This window comes from Cnephaeus nilssonii, assembly GCF_951640355.1.
Source record: "Cnephaeus nilssonii genome assembly, chromosome: 11".
Classification (NCBI taxonomy): Eukaryota; Metazoa; Chordata; class Mammalia; order Chiroptera; family Vespertilionidae; genus Cnephaeus; species Cnephaeus nilssonii.
Window position 1 is genome coordinate 48,579,583 of NC_137082.1, and position 22,129 is coordinate 48,601,711.

The 22,129-nt window shown below is 41.3% G+C and overlaps 1 protein-coding gene across 6 annotated transcripts in view; it reads left to right on the top strand.

Annotated features, from left to right (window-relative positions):
• CCDC102B (coiled-coil domain containing 102B) overlaps positions 1-22,129 on the top strand; it is a 165,183-nt gene that overhangs the window by 58,566 nt on the left and 84,488 nt on the right. For all 6 annotated transcript variants that reach the window (XR_013814191.1, XR_013814192.1, XR_013814193.1 and 3 more), the window contains one exon: positions 4,293-4,502. Coding sequence is in view for 2 of the 6 variants with exons in the window: in XM_079784199.1 (XP_079640325.1) it covers positions 4,293-4,502 (210 nt within the window). In the remaining 4 variants the exon portion in view is untranslated. The remainder of the gene's footprint in view (positions 1-4,292; positions 4,503-22,129) is intronic.

Genomic DNA, 22,129 nt, shown 5'->3' on the forward strand with positions numbered 1-22,129 from the left:
CTATTATCATTCTCAAAATATTTCCCTTGCAAAACATGTTTTCTTATGAACAGAGAGCAATCATCTCTCTATTCTTAGGGCAAAATCCCAGGTTAATCATGTTCATAACATGACAGAAACAGTAAAGAAGAAACCTGTCTGTTTAGATGGTAGAATTCTTAGGCTCAGTCTGCAATAGTGCCAGACTCATAGTAGGTGGCCAATAACTAATACTTGATTGATTGGAAAAGGGGAAAGATAAAGTACATGTCAAATGGAAAAGGGCCTTCTATTTCAACCTTCTATGAGGTTGTGAGAAAAAGTAAAACCAAAATGTGAAGAGGGCACAACTGTTTATATTCATTTGGAATATGATTTGGTGTGTTCTTTATTTGATTATATTTTATATGTTCTAAGCTAATACTTATAAGATAAACCCAGTTTTCACACAATGATTCTTTCAGGAGTTATTAATTGAAGAAATTTAGTGCCCTCTGAACTTCACGTTGAATTCAGTTATTTCTTTAACAGAGTAAGATGTTTCTCTGGGATATTATTAAAAATTCATCTGTATTTTAAATATTTAAGCAATGGAAATTCTGTTAAATAGATAACTTTTGTAAATTTATGAATTAGTAAAAATTTGCTCATATCTAATGTTTAATCCTGGTAGTCATAGGTAGGTATAGGAAAAACCATTTTTAGCAGTGATGGACCATATTTGTTTTTATTTTATTTTTTCAAAATATATTTTTATTGATTTCAGAGAGGAAGGGGGAGACATCAATGATGAGAGAGAATCATTGATTGGCTGCCTCCTGCACACCACCTACTGGGGGTGGAGCCCACAACCCAGACATGTGCCCTTGATTGGAATCAAACCCCAGACCTGTCAGTCCGCAGGCCAACACTCTATCTACTGAGCCAAATCAGCTGGGGCTGTTTTTATTTTTCAGTATTGATCTATTCAAGTACAAAACAGTTGTTCTGGAATTATATGAGTCTTATAGCCTGAGGTTATTTTTCTGTGACTTAGCAAGGATTCAAGTACCTTAGGAAAATTCTCTTTGTTCACATTTGAGTCTCTGACTTTAGGCTTTCTCTGATCACAACAGTAATCACTTTACTAAAGAAATAAATAAGACAAGTGATAAATCAAGACTATTCTTTCAAATTTATCAAACAATGAAAGTATCCTATATAATAAAAGGCTAATATGCAAATGACCGAATGGTGGAATGACCAGTCACTATGATGCGCACTGAACACCAGGGGGCAGACACTCAACACAGGAGCTGCTCCCTGGTGGTCAGTGTGCTCCCACAGGGGGAGTGCCGCTTAGCCAGAAGCCGGTCTCACGGCTGGCGAGCACAGTGGCAGTGGTGGGAGCCTCTCCTGCCTCCATGGCAATGCCAAGGATGTCCGATTGATGGCTTAGGCCCACTAAGCCATCAGTCGGACAACCCCCCAGGGCTCCCGGACTGCGAGAGGGCACAGGCCAGGCTGAAGGACGCCCCCCCCCCCCGCAAGTGCACAAATTTTGTGCACCAGGCCTGTAGTATCTTATAAAAAGTGGAGGATGTCATTTGGAGGTAAGCAAGGATAGAAGGGAAAAAAAAGGCCAAAAGAGAAAAGAAAAAGTCATTTAAACTATACATCCTTGACTTAAATATTAACAAATAGGGTGTCATATATCCATTAAAATATTGTCTCTGTTTTATTTTAGACTGAGCATCACTCGGTATTTACAGCTAATGTTTATGAACACTTCCAGCAACATTGTAGGTTCCATATGCCTTACAAGCCCTTAATGTAATTGATTTCAGTTAATCAGCACATGAAGTCTAGAAGGGAAACATTATTATACTTATTTTCCAGATGAGTAAACAGTCTCAGAAAGTTTAAGGAACATGCTGAAGGCTACAGAACTAGTAGATGGCAGTGTCAGAATGAAAACTCACACCCTTACCACTTTGTGATGCGTCCTTCCACTATCAAAAATCAAGCAGCTATTTTAAATATTTGTTTTTCTATTGTTTTGAACTTAATTATTTTGCATAGTTTTAGGAACACAATTCTCTACGCTAGAATACTAAGCAAAAATATAAAAATCAAGCAAAAAAGCTACATGATGGGGCTAAATAATGATACCCTACATGATGATAGGAGTGCTTCATTTTTTCAATACATGGAAAGATATTTTAACCATGAATATCATTTCAACAATTTAAAAATCATCCAGCATCCTTAAAAAGGCCATGATCATTTGCATTACAGGAGCAGGTTTCCTGTAGCTGCACATTAGGAAATTTGAAACTGAGCCTCTAGGGTAAGAATGTAAATAAACAATGCAATTATTATTGCTCAGACATTGTCAATTCATGCCCTGTAGATAGAGAAATAAAATGGAAATTGATAGGCATCACAGTAGCCAATGTCTTTCCTTGCTGTGACCTTTCTAAGCAAGTCTCTGAACTGGTTTTATTCTCCTTAATAATCTCCTGACAGAAACTAGCCCTTTTCCTGACATGTTTAAAGCCTTGTTTGTTTGTTTGTTTGTTTGGTACCAGTGACTTTTGTAAGGTTATACCACTATCCTGAACACTGGTTGGTATTTTTCTTCATGCCTCTGGGTCTTTAAATTTTCCATTCTTGTTTTACACTCTATCTTCTTCTGAGTCAAATCCTGGCCCCCACCAAGATTTATTTAATCTCCATCCTGTATATAATCCAAGGTTAGTAGAAACAATTGCCATTCGAAAAGCCTCCTTAATTTTGACCAACCTTGAAGAGAGAGGGAAGGAGGTCCTTCTGTTTTATCTTGGGGTGGTGTGAGGAGGAGAACTGAGGTAAACATGAGTTATTTATAAGAAACTCAAAGGAAATGTGCCTGGTTCTAGACCAGAGCCACTTGAAATTTTCCTTGTAAGTGTTTTTGAAGTCTGGTCATAAATAATTATTGGAAACTAAGTTTCAAATAATGCTCAAGACTGTACTTTGACCTTTATCAAATCTTTTGGGAATTTCTTTCCTCTACCATAAATGTCTAATAATTTTTCAGTGAAAAGGTCAGGTGAATTGAAGATTCTCACGCAATCGATCCATAAGCATTGACATTTGTTTTTGTATTTGGACAAATGTTCATGCTGGACTTTGACTCACTGAGATATTTGAGTAATCGATCCTTTCAGCTGCTGCACACCAGAGAAATATTCTTCCTCTTCTAGAAGAGAAGATGTAAGCCACAGATATAGAGCTGCACCTAAGTGCACCCCTGATGTTTCTGTCAAAACTCGAAACAATACATTTGTCAGGTATCATAAAAGTTTAACCTTACCGGCTGACTAAAAACATTCTAACATATTGGAATCATAATATATTTATAGCGCACAGTGGAAAAGCATGTTTTACCTGGATGTTTAAACTGTCTCAGTCAGAGTATAAATAAAATTCTGCAGGCATTGGGAATTTCAGTGAGACACTGGGAAAAGTGATGAGAGGAACCAAGCCGACTTTCATCCAGTGGTTCCTGCTCATGTCCCATACATTGGCCATTGGTCTAATGTGCTGACCACAAATCGAAGACAATGTCCCATCTCTGTAGAGTGTCTCCCTCAAGTTGGGAAACACAGATGTCACTGAAATTTGAATTTTATATAATGTTAATGTATATTTTTCTTTTGATTTTTTTTCAACTATTAAAAAAGGACACCATGGGCCGAGATTTGGCTCTCTGGCCATGGTTTGCCAACATCTACTCCCTGAAATCAAATTAGCCACTGACTCATGTGACGTTGACTATATTTTATACTACTTGAGTTACAGAATCTATAAATTTTATTGCATTCATTTGTCTTTAATCGAAGTGACTAGCACAGTGCCCCAAAATGGAAAGGTATAGTAAATAAATGAATGAATGAATGAGTGAATGATTACATGAACTATATCCATCCAATTGGAATTGCCCAAGAAATGAAGTGTGTCTTCTCAACTGATAAATGTTCATCACTTGAGTGGAGATCATTGGCAAAATATCATCAGTTTTTTATTTACCGTGTTTATTTGACAAATATGGCTCATGAGTACAGAGATAGTCAAAGAAACAAAGAGGAAAGATACACTTATCTAGGGCATCGACAGGTCTCAGGACATTTGTGTTGTTCTCAACTTTTTAGACAAATACAATTTTCTTTTGAAAAATGGTGGAAATGACATATCCATGAACCTTTCTTGGTGGAGACTGTTTGCTGGCCCTTGACTAACTACAAATGCTACATGCTGCTTCTTTGTGTGTTTTTTTCTTCTGTGTTTAGCTAGAGAGATTGCAGGTGGAAAATACAGTGGAATGGGACCAGAGGGAAATATTTGAAACTGAAAAACAAGGACTGGAGAGAGAAAATAGAAGGCTGAAGGTCCAGATGAAAGAAATGGATGAACTCCTCAAGAGGAAAGATAGATTAAGTGCAAACTCCCAAGGTCCTGATTTCAAGACATCACAAATTGAACTGCAGGAGAAAAACAAGGTACGGTGCTCCTGGGAGACGGGTGTTCCCACTCACTTGTGTGTGTCTCTGAGGTCTAGGTGGAAGCCACCTTAATTTTTACACACCTCCAATCTGAATATTTCCTTTTGTGCAGTCTGATGGCTTGCTCTTTTTCTTATTGTGATGTGAAATAATGTTGTTCATGCTTGTGAAACAGCGTGACAAATTTCCTATGAGAATGTCAGAATATGACAAATCTGAGAGTTTCAGGCTTTCCTGTAAGAAACAAAAAAGTGAAAGCAGGGATGGATCTTTGCAAATTTGGTTTCCTGTTACAGCTTCTTGTCAGTGTTTTCTAAACAGTTGATCATATTTTTCAATAAGCATATTTCTCCATGAGTTTGAGTAACTATGAAATAAGCATTTCTCAGTAGCTATGGTTAAGTATTGTGTCTGAGTAAATATTTAGATTTAGTTAAAGCTCACTCTTCTCTGCTTCCTTTTTAGTTAGCCTTAGGAAATTATTTTTGAGTCAATTAAATGTCATGGTGCAAATTGTTTTTATAGGTTATGATGTAAGTGTTAAAACTAGATTAAATCCACAATTTGACTTCAGGAAACTTAGGTTGTTTTGGAATTGTTTTATCCTAAATCCAATAGACATAGTCACTACCATGATGAGATTTTAAAAAAATATTCTCTCTTAGAATTGCGAATTATGTGTTTTAGTGTCAATTTGCTGCAAAACACAGACGTCCTGTTTCTATTTCTTCTCTTAAAGCATCTATAGCATCTTAATGCACAATTATATTTTTTCACTCAATGCCTTTAATGGCAAGTTAAAAACGTATCTGATAAGTTCATGCTTTTGAGTTGTATAAGTTTTTCATACTCATATAACCTCTAAAAGCTAAATGTCCTATCACTTTTCCTTATTATTTGTTATTCTAGAAGTTTATTGCAAGTGCAAATTAAATTGCATTAGTGTTTCATGATTTGTTAATGCAAATATCTAAAGTTAAATGTTATAGTAAGTGATCATAATTTTCTCTTAAGTGGATTCATAAATCATTCATAGTGTTGTGTTTGGTTCTGGCATATATATATATGTGTGTGTGTGCATATATATATATATGCCACACACATATATGTATGTATATATACATATATATACACACACACACATTCACACACATATATATGATAATATATAGATAAATTTTTGCAGATTTCTACTTGTGAAAGCACAGAGTTATTTCAGTTATGGAACAAGTTTTAATCACCAAAATATCTGTTTCCCTTTGACTCACTTGAACAGAACAAGCATTTATTTATATTACTAGAGGCTTGGTTTACAAATTCGTGCATGGGTGGGGTCCAGCCAGCCTGCCCTAATTGGGCCCATTGGGCTGGGCTGGCCCGGGGGGGGAGGGGACGTGGGAGGTTGGCAGGCTGGCCCCACTCCCTGGTCGAACTCCGGTCAAACTCCTGGTCGAGGGGACAATTTGCATATTACCCTTTTATTATATAGGATACTCTGTGTCAGTCATGGCTCTCGATGCTGGTGATGGGAAGGCTAGCAAACCATTCTCCCTGCCCAGCATGCATACAGGAAGATATACTTATAAATATCTGTACAGGAAGATATCTTATCTAATAAGGAGGGAATATGTTAATTGAATGCCCCGCCCTCAAAGATGGTGGTGCCAACAGCCAATAAGGAGGGAATATGCTAATTAACTGCAATGCCCTCTAAGATGGCGGCACCTACAGCCACAGGATGGCGGCGCCCAGTCCCCTCAGCCCCACTGGGGCAGTGGGCCCGGCTGCTCCGTGTGCCTGCCTCCAGAGTCCCCCAGTTCCCTCAGCCCCCCAGCCGCCCAGGGCCAGCCCGAGGTGCAGGCAAGCCTCGGATGGTGGCTGCCCAGCCCCCCAGGGCACTCAAGGCTCAGGTAACCAGGGCCGGCCAAGGTTTGCGCTGCCAGCAGTGGCAACAGCAGAGGTGTGATGGGGCATCGCCTTCCCATGATCGCCGGGTCACCTCCTGCCCCTGAGGACTCCCAGACTGTGAGAGGGGGCAGGCTGGGCTGAGGGACCCCCACTCCAGTGCATGAATTTTCATGCACTGGGCCTCTAGTACTTGTAAATAATATCAATAGTACATTGTGATGATTGCTAAGTATAAAGTGGAGTGGAAACACCAATGAAGTAATTTATTCTATTTAATTTTGGTGTCTTTCTTATTATATCAAAATGTGATAACAATAAAGTATGTCCATTAGGGACCTGTCTGGAGCTGGCATACATGCCATTGGCCTATTCCATCCAGAGGGTCCACTGGGTTCAGACCTGGGCTCTTGGGGCCCATGTAGTCCTTCAGCTTAGAACTAGACAGAACTTGAACACTGGAAGATTCTGAAAGGTCTGACAGGACCAGTGGGTGTGCTCATCAAAAACAGACTATTCCTTAAGTGCATGTCTTTTTGATGGCAGAGAGGGCGTATTAGTGATTTTTACATTCTTCATTAAGAATTCAGACTCCTTGAACAAAAATAATTATGAATAATTACAAATGAATCAAAACTGCATATAGAATGTGCCAGTCCAGAGAATAGTGGAGATGTTATAATAAAGCCATATTGTAATGTCAGCATTATTTCAATAAAAACTCATCTCTATGTACATGAAATACTATTATATAGGAGTAACATGTATACACAGAACTACCATATTTCTGTATGCATATCAGTACTATTTGTTATGATTAAGACAGTGGAAATAGGTGCTGACATGTATGAGACACCACCGTAAGCACCACTTATCATTAGTCTCTAAGAGGCTTAAGGTATCTTACCACTTAATATTACATCTAATCACATTTGACAAGTGATTGTGGCAGACACAAATCTACATAGAAATCTCCAAATCATAGAAATCTCCATATCAACACACTTTGTTTATTTCTTGAATTTTGAGAATCTCATTGTTCAGTGGAATTTTTATAAATCTTATACAGGAGGGGAAGACTTTCACATATTGTTGCATTTTTTGTGTGTGTGGCTTTAGTGTAACAGGGAATACATTTTAAAGAAAGTGCCTTTCAATTTTAAATTACACTGTGAATTGAAAGACAAAGATTCCCTTTTCCAAGTGAAAAGTTATTGGAAAACGTTGTCAGTATTCTGTGGGGTAATGCCCTGTGAACTAGTCTATGTGTCTCTCATGAAATGTTCTGGAAACTTGTTTTCTTAAATCATTCTGGCAACCAAATCCCTTCATTCAGGTCACATACAGGGTCATTTTCAGAAAGTTATTGTGACAGAATGGTAACTGATACATCTTGGGAAGAAGATGAATTAATCTGAAAGTGGAAAGGCCACCAAAGTCAGTTCTTAATGAATTTGCTTTACTGTCAGGCAATGACATTATATTGAATTCCTAACTAGTACTATATGAGGAATGTCTTATTCATACTTCTTATTAAATTTGTCCTATTCACTTTTGTTTAGTAGTTTGTAATACTTTTATTATTTTATTTTATTTTATTTGCTTTTATTTATTTATTTATTTATTTTTATTACTTTATTGATTAAGGTATCACATATTTGTCATCAACCGCCCCCCTCATTCCCATCCCAACCCCCCCCCCCCCACACGCATGCCCCCATCTCCCTGTTGTCCATGATCACTGGTTAGGCTCATATGCAAGCACACAAGTCCTTTGGTTGATCTATCTCCCTTGTCCCCACCCTCCCCTACCTTCCCTCTGAGGTCTGACAGTCTGATCAATGCTGTTCTTGTTCTTCAGTCTATGTTGTTCATCTTTTCCCCTAGATGAGTGAGCTCATGTGATACTAGGAATACACTTATAGGAACCGAAAATGAGACAAGCAATAATGGTTATGCTGAGAGGCAAATGAATCAGTCTATAGTGAGTTTCTTTCTGGGCCAACAGTTCTTTTGAGTCCCGATTTCTATGTCCAACAGTTGTTTATGTGTACATAACAGCAATGATATTTCAGTTCTGGATGGTGGACAAATGGTGGTAATGCAGGTCCGACCCTCTCTGGTTTGGTCCTGGGCAATCTACAGTGACGCACATCTGCTGACTGCTAGTTTGTAATACTTTTAATGAAAAAAACTGATTTAGTCTTTTTTTTAGCTTTAATGGTTGTAAAGGAAGTATGAATGAAGCATTATTTTCAAAATGAGGTGAAAGGACTATGAGTTTTTTCTGTAGTGTAGGCAGTACAAGTTTTCAAATGCTGCAGTGTATCTCATCACTTACTTTACATATGCTTGTAACATATAATTTACGAATAACAAAAAAAAGACTATTATGATATAATTTTATAAGAGGTGCAAGTTATCTATTACAGGCTTAAGAAAATTTATTTAAAGTCAGGTGGTATCTACCCTTTCATTTGTCTATTGATTTATTCAACAAATATTTTCTTAATATTGGGTCCATCAGAGTTTCATTGTAGGTATTAGAAAATAGATAAATAACAGAAAGGATTGGGGGAGAAGACTGTACATAGGCTGTACAGGAGTGACTCCCAGTGGGCTACCATGAACTAACTAGTAAAGGCAAGTAACCACATTATAGACAATTTGCTGTAATGATGCTTAGACTTTGTAGAGAGAGAGACATTTTCTTGTCTGTTAAAATTAAACCTGAGAAAATATAGATTTAGACCTGAAAAAGGCATCTTCTTGTCACATGGTAAGATGGGAAAGAGCTGAAGCTCAGAGAGGGGCCAGACATTATGAGCCTCCAGTAAGATACCCCTGGGATTTTCAATTATTTGTGTGTAGGAATTTTCTTCTTCATTTAAGGGTTTCCAATAAATTCCAATAAATCACAATTTATTTTTTAATAAATCAAAACAGTTGTGATATTAATAGCAACTATATTCTTTACAAAATGTAGTTTTAAAGGAAAATATAGTTTAAGTAAATAAAAAAATAAACTCTATTTCAAGAAAAAATGGAATTATATCTAAGTCTGTTAATCATTATTAAGATAGGCAAGTGGCATTTAGCTTTCAGCTATCAAGTATCTACACTAATAAAAGAGAAACATGCAAATTTACCATCACTCTGCTATGCCCACCAGCCAATCAGAGCAAGTATGCAAATTAACCCAACTAAGATGGCAGCCGACACGGAGCTGGAGCGATCAGGAGGCTTGGGTTGCCCCTGGCAATGGAGGAAGCCAAGCTTCCTGCCTGCCCTTGCCGGCCCTGGCCTCCGCTCAAGGCTACAAAGTTTCAATTATAAAAGATAAATAAATCCCAGACACCTGCTTCCAGCTGGCCCTGGCCTATGCTTGGGTTGCCGGGGGACATGGCTGGCCTGCAAACCACTACAGACCCCTCGCCCAGGCTGCCCCATGCCCCAAGGGAACCCCCACCCTGATCTGGGATACCCTTCAGGGCAAACCAGCCGGCCCCCACCCGTGCACCAGTCCTCTATCCTATCTAATAAAAGAGTAATAAGCAAATTGACTGTCACTCCAATACACAAGATGGCTGCCCCCATGTGGTCAAAGATGGCTGCCACAAGATGGCCAGCAGGGGAGGGCAGTTGGGAGGACCAGGCCTATAAGGGAGGGCAGTTGTGGGCAATCAGGCCAGCAGGGGATGGCAGTTGCGGGGGAACCCAGGCCTGCAGGGGAGAGCAGCTGCGGTGGGGGGATCAGGCCTGCAAAGGAGGGAATTTGGGGGCGATCAAGCCTGCAGGGGAGGGCAGTTAAGGGTGATCAGGCTGGCAGAGGAGGGAATTTGGAGGCAACCAGGCCTGCAGGGAAGGGAAATTGGGGTGGGGGGGGACCCAGGCCTGCAGGGGAGGGCAGTTGTGGGGGACCAGGCCTGCAGGGGAGGACAGTTGGGGGCAGGGGGGACCAGACTAGCATGGGAGAGCAATTAGGGGCGATGAGGCTGGCAGGGGAGGGCAGTTAGGGGTGACTGGGTTGGCAGGGGAGGGCAGTTGGGGGGGACCAGGTCGGCAGGGGAGGGTAGTTAGGGGTGACCAGGCCAGTAGGTTAGGGCAGTTAGAGGTGACCAGGCCAGCAGGGGAGGACAGTTAGGAGCAATCGGGCTGGCAGGGGAGCAGTTAGGCATCAATCAGGCTGGCAGGGGAGTGGTTAGGGGGTGATCAGGCTGGCAGGCAGAAGCAGTTAGGGGCAATCAGGAAGGCAGGCAGGCAAGCAGTTGGGAGCCAGTAGTCCTGGATTGTGAGAAGGATATCCGACTGCCCTTTTAGGCCCGATCCTACCAGGATCGGGCCTAAAAGGGCAGTCGGACATCCCTCGAGGGGTCCCAGAATGGAGAGGGTGCAGGCTGAGCTGAGGGACACCCCCTCCCCCGTGCACGAATTTCGTGCACCGGGTTTCTAGTGTTGTATATAAAATAGAAAAGGGAAAGGCATGATGTTCTATATGCGCATGCGGATTATGAGTAGATTTTTCCCCTAAATCTGGGTTAGATGTGTTTTATAGTTTTATCTCTATTTGCAGAAACTCATTCCATTTTATATATATGTATACACACACACACACACACACACACATACATATATATATATATATATATATATATATATATATATATATATATACTGAGTGGCCAGATTATTATGATCCCTGAATGCATAATAATCTGGCCACTCAGTGTATATCCTATACAATAAAAGGCTAATATGCAAATTGTCCCCTTGACCAGGAGTTCGACCAGCAGGCAGGCTGGCCAACCACCAATGTCCCCTCCGCCTGGCCAGGCTGGCCAGACCCCACCCATGCACCAATTCATGCACCAGGCCTCTAAGATAATATACATACAATGAGTGGCCAGATTATTATGCATTCAGAGATAATAATAATCTGGCCACTCAGTGTATATATCTTATAAATGTCATAATATTAAATAGTTTCTACAGGTATTAGTTTCCAATACTTAATATATTTAAAGTGGTATGAAATTTGTTCATTCAGTATGTATATAAATATTTGGAAGAAATACATAGGAGAAGAAGCATTGAAAGTTTTCTTATATTGACCACATTCTTATTAACAGAAATCCAGGCTTCTCTAGGGAAAAACCTGGGAGAGATAAATGTAGCTTTCTTATCTGTTTTTACCCATGCTGAATTGAAAATCATTGGCTTTCTCATAAACTCTACCATGTATATATCAGTAATTAATTACAAAAAAATGGAAATTTACATTATTTCAGTGTCTATAAAAAGTACTCATTTTGTTCCAGTTGTGATTTATACTGGGATTTTGGGGGATTCACTATACATGTTCCATCCCTATGTCATATTGCCTTCTGACCCAAAAAAAGGAAAATGGAAAGTCTGTTAAATTAAAAAAATAAGAACAAAATAAAACCCCCAAACCACACACTATTTTTTGTCCCTCATTCTGTTCTGTTTTAATAAAAACCTAGGGAATTTGACTCTCAAGATAATCTTGCCAGATATCTTATTTATGTTTGAATGCACAGTAAATGTACATTTTATATCTCTGTGACAAAATACCATACACATGATGCCAAGTGTGAATGATGCTAAAACAATAGTATTCCGAAAACAGATGCCGTTAACTAAGCACTTAGTACAGACCACAGCTTGTGCTAGGTATGGAACAAACATGGCATCATATAAAGTCTACGGGTAGTATTTTGTTTTTTTTTTTTTTTTTTTTTTTTTTTATTTTTTTATTTTTTTTTATTTATTTTTTTTTTTTTTTTTTTTTTTTAATTTCTTTATTGATGAAGGTATCACATATTTGTCCTCGTCCCCCCATTCCCATCCCACTCCCTCCCCACACATGCCCCCACCCCCCTGTTGTCCTTAACCGCTGGTTAGGCTCATATGCCTGCACGCAAGTCCTTTGGTTGGTCTCCCCCTTTACCCCCACCCTTCCCTACCCTCCCCCTGAGGCCCGACAGTCTGATCCATGCCTCCTTGTTTCTGGGTCTGTTCTTGTTCATCAGTCTATGTTGTTCATTATTTCCCCTAGATGAGTGAGATCATGTGCTATTAGAAATACACTTATAAGAACCGAAAATGAGACAGGCAATAATGGTTATGGTGACAGGCAAATGAATCAGTGTGTAGTGAGTTTCTTTCTGGGCCAACAGTTCTTTTGAGACCCAATTTCAATGTCCAACAGTTCCTTATGTGTACATGTCAGCACTGACATTTCAGTTCTGGATGGTGGACAAATGGTGGTAATGCAGGTCCGACTCTGTCCGGTTTGGTCCTGGGCAATCTGCAGTGATGCACAGCTGCTAACTGCTAGTATGGGAAGGCCACATCAGCGTCTTCCGTCTCTGGACTGCTTCTCTTCTGTCTTCATGGCTGGAGTAGTCCTGTCGATTCCTCTCTTGCTGGAATCCACATGGTCTCGGAGTTGTTTTCTGAAAATATACAAACATATTCTCGACCAAAGGTTAATAAAGGAATATTTTCTATAAATTTGACTGGGGATCCTTTTTCAATTTTTGCCCAAATGATTTTCCTCTGGCTTGTTTTGTCACCTTGTGTGTTTTTCATGGGTGTCTTGCTTTTAGCCTTACAATTAATTTTCTAACGTATTAATTTTCTAGATGTAATTTACTTACAGGATATTTTTCCTTACATGATATTCCTCTACTATCCCCTCCTTTTTTGATTTAAATGTTAGGAGGCTTTTGAAAATTTTATAATGTATTCTTGGTGGCTTTTAAATTTTAATTTTTTGCACTATAATATAGCTGTTTTAGGTTCATTATATGGTGCACACTTTTATCATGAGATGAAGTACCAATAAAAATTTTAGTTGACTCTTTAGGAACACCTTTTTGTCTGGTATAATTAATTTTTCTAGAATATTCACTTGTTTCAACTAGCCAATTTAAATTTGTCTGAAAACTTGACTACTATTTTACTGTCAAATTTATTACTCTAACAATAATCTTGTTTTACCCTGTAAATATTGGTGGAAGGGATTATTTGCCTTCTTGAGTAGGTCCTGAGCATTCCTGGTGGTAGGCTGGATTTAGATATCGTAAACCCCCTTCCCCACACCATGGGTACAGGGCAACTCAAACAATTCTTGTTGGAGTGAGAGGGCAGCTGCTGTCGGCCAAGTCTCTGTCGGTCACCTGGGTCCTGATCTGAGCTGGGCATGGGAAGCACAAAGCAGCCATGGGGGCAGGAGACCTCCCTCAGAAGGGGCTAGGATTCAGGCCCCTGCAATGTTGGGGGGGTGAGGGTCTGTGCCCCACCTCTGTTGATCCCCAAATTCTCTCCTGATGGCCCCTCTGCGACTGTGCCTGTCTTAGGTTGTTCCTTCCTTGAGGAATCTTACCCGTCTCTGGCTAACCAGCCATCCTCCGGGGCCAAGCAGGGTGATGTGAGGTTCAGTTTTGTCTCCTTGGTAGCCTATGCCCCCGTGGCCTCCATGCCCAGCACCTGCCTTGGGATCCCCTCGCCTGCTGGCGGGGCCCCAGCACTGATCACATATCTTTTGGAACCCAGGTTTCTTCTCCAGGGAGGGCTCAGTTCGCCCTACTGGGTGATAGACAGATCCATGGCACCAGTCGTCACGAGACTTCAACCTCAACATGAACTGATAGCTCATGCAACAGCTGTGAGCAATTGAATTGTGAGAAGAGGGTCTCTCTTGGCCTAAAGGGTAAGAGGGACCCATATAGAATGCTCAGGTGCCCTCCCAGGAGGCCCTCTACCCAATGAAAAGGGTTAAATCCTTACATGTCCTTTTTAAATTGCTGCCAGACATTCAAAGAATTAGTTTGTATGTTTGCTTGGGATAATTGTATATTATGCTGTAGTAATTCTAAAGTATCAAGAGATGTGTTAAGTTTGTCTCCAAGCACCAGACATATGACTTTTTTTATTTTATTTATTTTTTATCCCCAAGGGTGCGAGGAACTATTATAAGTACAGGGGGTGTTCCAAATCTGGGAATAATTTTTAATGACAGTGTAGGATAATATCATGTAAGGATATTCTTTGTTCTAGTCCATAGGAATTCCCTTTCAGACTGGCTGTCCATTTCTTTTTATATAGACAAGGTCTTAGTTACATTTTCTGCACCTCCACCGGGGGCACGTAATGATAGTAGTGACACCCTTTCTTTGGTGTCCACACAAGCCAGAAACCTCTCTTTAATTGTACACACAAAGGGGCATTGTTTTGATTTCGTATCATACAAAAGGGAAGCTGGGTGGGGACCCCTATGTATTTATACTTTCTTGCCCCACCCATGGACCTCCTTGATGTCCAGCGTGTTTGGTATTATTGGTACCTACATTAGTCAGAGGATCAGCCCACGTAAGGGGTCTTACCCATGAAGGGTCAGGAGCGTAAGATCAAAATACTTACCCTCTTGTCCCCGGTAAAATTACCGTACATCTGATGGTTGCTAGCGTGGCTAGAGAGGCGTTCTCAGGCATTTTTGGGTTTCTGGTTACCTCACAATTTCTTCCCTGCGGTTTGACGTTCTGATTGATGTTTCTCTGTTTCTGGATCTATTTCCCCCACATCGGTTTATGTTGTTCATTATATTCCACAAATGAGTGAGATCATGTGATATTTATCTTTCTCTGCCTGGCTTATTTCACTAAGCATAATGTTCTCCATCTCCATCCATATTGTTGCAAATGGTAAGAGCTCCTTCTTTTTTACCGCAGCGTAGTATTCCATTGTGTAGATGTACCACAGTTTTTTAATCCACTCATCTGCTGATGGGCACTTAGGCTGTTTCCAAATCTTAGCTATGGTGAATTGTGCTGCTATGAACATACGGGTGCATATGTCTTTTCTGATTGATGTTTCCAGTTTCTTGGGATATATTCCTAGAAGTGGGATCACTGGGTCAAATGGGAGTTCTATTTTTAGTTTTTTAAGGAAACTCCATACTGTTCTCCACAGTGGTTGCACCAGTCTGCATTCCCACCAGCAGTGCACGAGGGTTCCTTTTTCTCCACATCCTCTCCAGCACTTGTCATTTGTTGACTTGTTGATAATGGCCATTCTGACAGGTGTGAGATGGTACCGCATTGTTGTTTTGATTTGCATCTCTCTAATGATTAGTGATTTAGAGCAGGTTTTCATATGTCTCTTGGCCTTCCTTCTGTCTTCTTTCGAAAAGTGTCTATTTAGATCAGTTGCCCATTTTTTGATTGGGTTGTTTATCTTCTTTTTGTTAAGCTGCATGAGTTCCCTGTAAATGTTGGAGATTAAACCCTTATCGTTGATATCATTGGCAAATATGTTCTCCCATGTAGTGGGCTTTCTTGTTGTTTTATTGATGGTTTCCTTTGCTGTGCAAAAGCTTTTTATTTTGATGTAGTCCCATTTGTTTATTTTCTCTTTAGCTTCCATTGCCCTAGGAGCAGTATCAGCAAAGAAGTTCTTTTGGCATATGTCAGAGATTTTTTTGCCTGTAGATTCCTCTAGTATTTTTATGGTTTCCTGTCTTATGTTTAAGTCCTTGATCCATTTTGAGTTTATTTTTGTGTATGGTGTAAGATGGTGGTCTAGTTTCATTTTTTTGCATGTATCTGTCCAATTTTCCCAACACCATTTGTTGAAGAGACTGTCTTGACTCCATTGTATGTTCATGCCTCCTTTGTCAAATATTAATTGAGCATAGTGATTTGGATCAATTTCTGGGTTCTCTATTCTATTCCATTGATCTATATGTCTGTTCTTGTGCCAATACCAGGCAGTTTTGAGAACAGTGGCTTTGTAATACAGCTTGAAATCTGGTATGGAGATCCCACCTACTTTGTTCTTCTTTCTCAGGATTGCTGTGGCTATTCGGGGTCTTTTTTTATTCCAGATGAATTTTTGGAAAGTTCGTTCTAGGTCTGTGAAGTATGCCGTTGGTATTTTAATGGGAAGTGCATTGAAATTATAGATTGCTTTGGGTAATATGGACATTTTGATGATGTTGACTCTACCAATCCATGAACATGGTATGTTCTTCCATCTGTTTATGTCTTCCTCTATCTCTTTTTTTAGTGTTGTGTAGTTTTCCGCATATAGGTCTTTTACCTCCTTAGTTAAGTTTATTCCTAGGTATCTTAATTTTTTTGGTGCGATGGTAAATGGGATTGCTTTTTTAGTCTCTCTTTCTGTAAGTTCATTATTGGTGTATAGAAATGCCATAGATTTCTTAGCATTTATTTTGTATCCTGCTACTCTGCCAAATTCATTTATTAAGTCTAGTAGTTTTTTGATGGAGTCTTTAGGGTTTTCTATGTACAGTATCATGTCATCTGCAAATAAGGACAGTTTTACTTCTTCTTTTCCAATTTGGATGCCTTTTATTTCTTCTTCTTGTCTGATTGCAATGGCTAGTATTTCCAACACTATGTTGAACAGGAGTGGTGAGAGTGGGCATCCCTGTTTTGTTCCTGTTCTTAGGGGAAATGGTTTTAGTTTTTGCCCATTGAGTATGATGTTGGCTGTGGGTTTGTCATATATGGCTTTTATTATGTTGAGGTATGATCCTTCTATTCCCAGCTTGCTGAGAGTTTTTATCAGGAAAGGGTGTTGGATTTTGTCAAATGCTTTTTCTGCATCAATTGATATGACTATATGGTTTTTATCTCTCAATTTGTTTATGTGATGTATCACGTTTATTGATTTGCGAATATTGTACCATCCTTGCATCCCAGGGATAAATCCTACTTGGTCGTGGTGTATGATCTTTCTGATGTATTGCTGGATTCGATTTGCTAGAATTTTGTTGAGGATTTTGGCATCTATGTTCATGAGGGATATTGGCCTGTAATTCTCCTTCATTGTGTTATCTTTACCTGGTTTTGGTATTAGGGTGATGCTGGCTTCATAGAAGGAGCTTGGAAGTGTTCCTTCTTCTTGAATTTTCTGGAATAGTCTGAGGAGGATAGGTTTTAGCTCTTCCTTGAATGTTTTATAAAACTCCCCTGTGAAGCCGTCTGGCCCCGGGCTTTTGTTTGCTGGAAGCTTTTTGATAACTTCTTCTATTTCTTCCATAGTTATCAGCCTATTGAGATTTTTAGTCTCTTCCTGAGTAAGTTTTGGAAGGTTGTGTTTTTCTAGGAATGAGTCCATTTCCTCCAGGTTGTCTAGTTTGTTGGAGTAGAGTTGTTCATAGTATTTTTTGACAATCCTTTGTATTTCTGTGGGGTCTGTTGTTATTTCACCTCTTTCATTTCTGATTTTGTTTATTTGGGTCCTCTCTCTTTGTTTCTTGGTGAGCCTGGCTAGAGGTTCATCAATCTTGTTTATCCTTTCAAAGAACCAGCTCTTGGTTTTGTTGATCTTGTGTATTGTTTTTTTGGTCTCTATGTCATTTATTTCTGCTCTGATCTTTATTATTTCCTTTCTTCTGCTCACTGTGGGCTTTTCTTGTTGCTCCCTTTCTAATTCTTTGAGTTGTTGAGATAGATGATCTATTACCATTTTTTCTTGTTTTTTGAGGTAGGCCTGTAGAGCTATACATTTGCCTCTCAGGACTGCTTTCATTGTGTCCCATAGGATTTGCAATGTTGTGTTTTTATTGTCATTCATCTCCAGGATGTTTTTAATTTCTTCTTTGATCTCATTGATGACCCATTCATTGTTTAGTAGCATGCTATTCAGTTTCCAAGTGTTTGAGTTTTTTGGAATGTTTTTATTGTAGTTTATTTCTAATATTATGCCATTGTGGTCTGAGAAAATGCTTGATATGATTTCAATCTTTTTGAATTTGGGGAGACTTTGCTTGTTACCCAATACGTGGTCTATTTTTGAGAATGTCCCATGTGCACTTGAGAAGAACGTATATTCCATGGCTTTGGGGTGAAATACTCTGAAGATGTCAATTAGGTCCATCTGATCTAGTGTGTCATTTAGAATTGCTGTTTCTTTGCTGATTTTTTGTCCAGAGGATTTATCCATTGATGTCAGTGGTGTATTAAAGTCCCCTACTATGATTGTATTGATGTCGATCTCTCCCTTGATATCTTCCAGCAGATTTTTTATGTATTTGGGCGCTCCTGCATTGGGTGCATATACGTTTACCAGAGTTATATCTTCTTGCTGGATTGCTCCCTTTAGTATTATGTAGTGGCCTTCCTTATCTCTTATTAAGGCCTTTACTTTGAGGTCTATTTTATCTGATATAAGTATTGCAACCCCAGCTTTTTTCTCATTTCCATTTGCCTGAAAAATGTTTTTCCATCCCTTCACTCTCAGTCTGTGTGAGTCTTTTGCTCTAAGGTGGGTCTCTTGTAGACAGCAAATATATGGGTCATGTTTTCTTATCCATTCAGCTACCCTATGTCTTTTGATTGGTGCATTTAATCCATTTACGTTTACTGTTATTATTGATAAGTATCTGTTTGTTGACATATTTTTCCTTAGTGTTTGTGTTTCTTCTTGCCTTTCTCTTTCTTCTTTTTACAGCAGCCCCTTTAGCATTTCTTGCATTGCTGGTTTGGTAGTGATGAACTCTCTTAGCCCTTTTTTGTCTGTGAAGCTTCTGATTCCACCTTCAATTTTGAATGATAGCCTTGCTGGGTATAGTATTCTTGGATTCAGTCCCTTGTTTTGCATCACTTTGTATATTTCATTCCATTCCCTTCTGGCCTGGTGTGTTTCTGTTGAGAAATCAGTTGATATTCTGATAGGAGATCCCTTGTAGGTAACTTTCTGTTTCTCTCTGGCAGCCTTTAAGATTCTTGCTTTGTCGTTGGTGTTCGTCAATTTAATTATGATGTGTCTTGGTGTCGGTCTTTTGGGGTTGAACTTGTTTGGGACTCTGTGTACTTCTTGGACTTGGATAGTTTTTTTCTTGCCAATATCAGGGAAGTTTTCTGTCATTATTTCTTCTAACAGGTTTTCTATTCCTTGCTTCTCTTCCTCTCCTTCTTTTATCCCTATTATTCGAAGGTTGTTTCGTTTTGCGTTGTCCCGAAGCTCCCTTAGGCTCTCCTCTTGCTTTTTAAGTCTTCTTTCCAGTTGCTGCTGTGTTTGTGTGTTTTTTCCTACCTTGTCTTCTAATTCGCTGATGCGGTCCTCAGCCTCTTCTACTCTACTCTTTAAGCCTTCCATTGTGTTCTTTATTTCAGCTATGTCGTTCTTCATCTCCTCTTGGTTTCTTTTCATGTTGGTGACATTTTCATTCAGCTCCTTATAGCTCTCATTGAGTTGTGTGTATTTCTCATCCATCCGTTTGAACATCCTTATAACGAATACTCTGAATTCTTTCTCTGTTAAGCTGCTAGCCTCAAGTTCATTTAACTCGCTTTCTGGTGTTTCTTCCTGTTCCTTCCTTTGAGAATTTCCTTTCTGTCTTCCCATGTTTTCCTGTAATGTTTTAATTGTAGTTCCAATTGCTTTGCTACCCAGGATCTTTTGGTGATGGTGCTACTGGTATAATCTCTCAGTTCTCCTGGGCTTGGCAATCTAGTGTAGCTCCCTACTTGAGCTACTTGGGTTCTCTTGATGTAGGCCTGGAAGCTTGAGAGGCACAACTATGGTGTCTAAAAGTCAGCAGCTATGGAGTGGGGTGTCCCAGTTTTTGCTGTCTTGCACCCTTAGTTGAAATCGCGCGTGTCCAGTGGGAACTCACAGTGGCACCCAGGAACCGTCTGTTGGGGGAGCTCCCAGTGGCTCCCACTAGCACCCTGTGTGTAGATGGGCTCAGGGTGTCTGCCTATTGTAAATTCCCTTCTGTGAAGGTGTGTTTGCAGGTGCACAGTTCTGACGCACTTTGAGGGACTCTGGCACTGAAGTTAAACAGCTAGGGTGTATGTGGGAAGTTATTCAGGAGAAAGGAATTCAGAGTTTTTGCTGTGGGGCAGCGCGTCCTTGGCTGTACAGAATAACTCCCAGCAGAGGCTCACAGCAGCTCCCCAGAGAACACTGTGGATATATGGGCTTGGGGTGCCTTCCTTTGCTGTGGCTGAGAGTTTGCCAGCCCTGGAGTGTGCGCGAACTTGTGGCACACCCGCTGGCGCACACCTCTGACGCAATTTGAGAGACTCTGGCACTGAAGTTAAACAGCTAGGGTGTATGTGGGAAGGTATTTGGGAGATAGGAGCTCAGATTCTCTGCTGTGGGGCAGCGCGCCCTTGCCCGCACAGAATCACGCCCAGCAGGGGCTCAGAGCAGCTTTCCAGAGAACCTTGTGGATATATGGGCTCAGGGTGCCTTCCCCAGCCGTGGCCGTGAGTTTGCCAGCCCTTGGGTGTGCGCGAACTGGTGGCTAGCCCGCCGGCACACACCTCTGACGCAATTTGAGAGACTCTGGTACTGAAGTTAAACAGCTAGGATGTATGTGGGAAGGTATTTGGGAGAAAGGAGTTCAGATTTTCTGTTGTGGGGCAGCGCGCCCTTGCCCGCACAGAATCACGCCCAGCAGGGGCCCAGAGCAGCTTTCCAGAGAACCCTGTGGATATATGGGCTCAGGGTGCCTTCCCCCGCTGTGGCCGCGAGCTTGCCAGCCCTTGAGTTTGCCAGCCCCCGAGTGCGCGCGAACTGGTGGCGAGCCCGCTGGCGCACACCTCTGACGCAATTTGAGAGACTCTGGCACTGAAGTTAAACAGCTAGGGTGTATGTGGGAAGGTATTCAGGAGAAAGGAGTTCAGAGTTTTTGCTGTGGGGCAGCGAGTCCTTGGATGTACAGAATCACTCCCAGCAGGGGCTCACAGCAGCTCCCCAGAGAACACTGTGGATATATGGGCGTTTGCCAGCCCTGGAGTGTGCGCGAACTGGTGGCGCACCCGCTGGCGCACACCTCTGACGCAATTTGAGAGACTCTGGCACTGAAGTTAAACAGCTAGGGTGTATGTGGGAAGGTATTTGGGAGATAGGAGCTCAGATTCTCTGCTGTGGGGCAGCGCGCCCTTGCCCGCACAGAATCACGCCCAGCAGGGGCTCAGAGTAGCTTTCCAGAGAACCTTGTGGATATATGGGCTCAGGGTGCCTTCCCCAGCCGTGGCCGTGAGTTTGCCAGCCCTTGGGTGTGCGCGAACTGGTGGCTAGCCCGCCGGCGCACACCTCTGACGCAATTTGAGAGACTCTGGTACTGAAGTTAAACAGCTAGGATGTATGTGGGAAGGTATTTGGGAGAAAGGAGTTCAGATTTTCTGCTGTGGGGGAGCGCGCCCTTGCCCGCACAGAATCACGCCCAGCAGGGGCCCAGAGCAGCTTTCCAGAGAACCCTGTGGATATATGGGCTCAGGGTGTCTTCCCCCGCTGTGGCCGCGAGCTTGCCAGCCCTTGAGTTTGCCAGCCCCCCAGTGCGCGCGAACTGGTGGCGAGCCCGCCGGCGCAAAGCTCCGAAGCCCCCTGGCACTGAAGTTGCACCGCAGGGGTGTCCAGCTATTTAGGAAGAGGCAGTTCAGAGATTCTACTTAGGGCCGTGCACCCTTGACTTTGCAGAATAACCCCCTCAGGGGCTCTCAGTGGTTCCCAAGCACTGCCTGGGTAGTGGAGTGCCCGGGTGCCTATGGGCTGGGGACGCAGCGAGTCCTGAGTTCCGGCGCTGGGGAGGGGGAGGTTGCACTTACTGCTTTCAGCGGCTCACTTTTGGAGATGGAGGTCTCAGGGTTCTCGTTTCTGCAGCTGGGGTGGCAGGTCTTCTACCAGAGTGGCTGTAGTGACCAGGTTTGCTT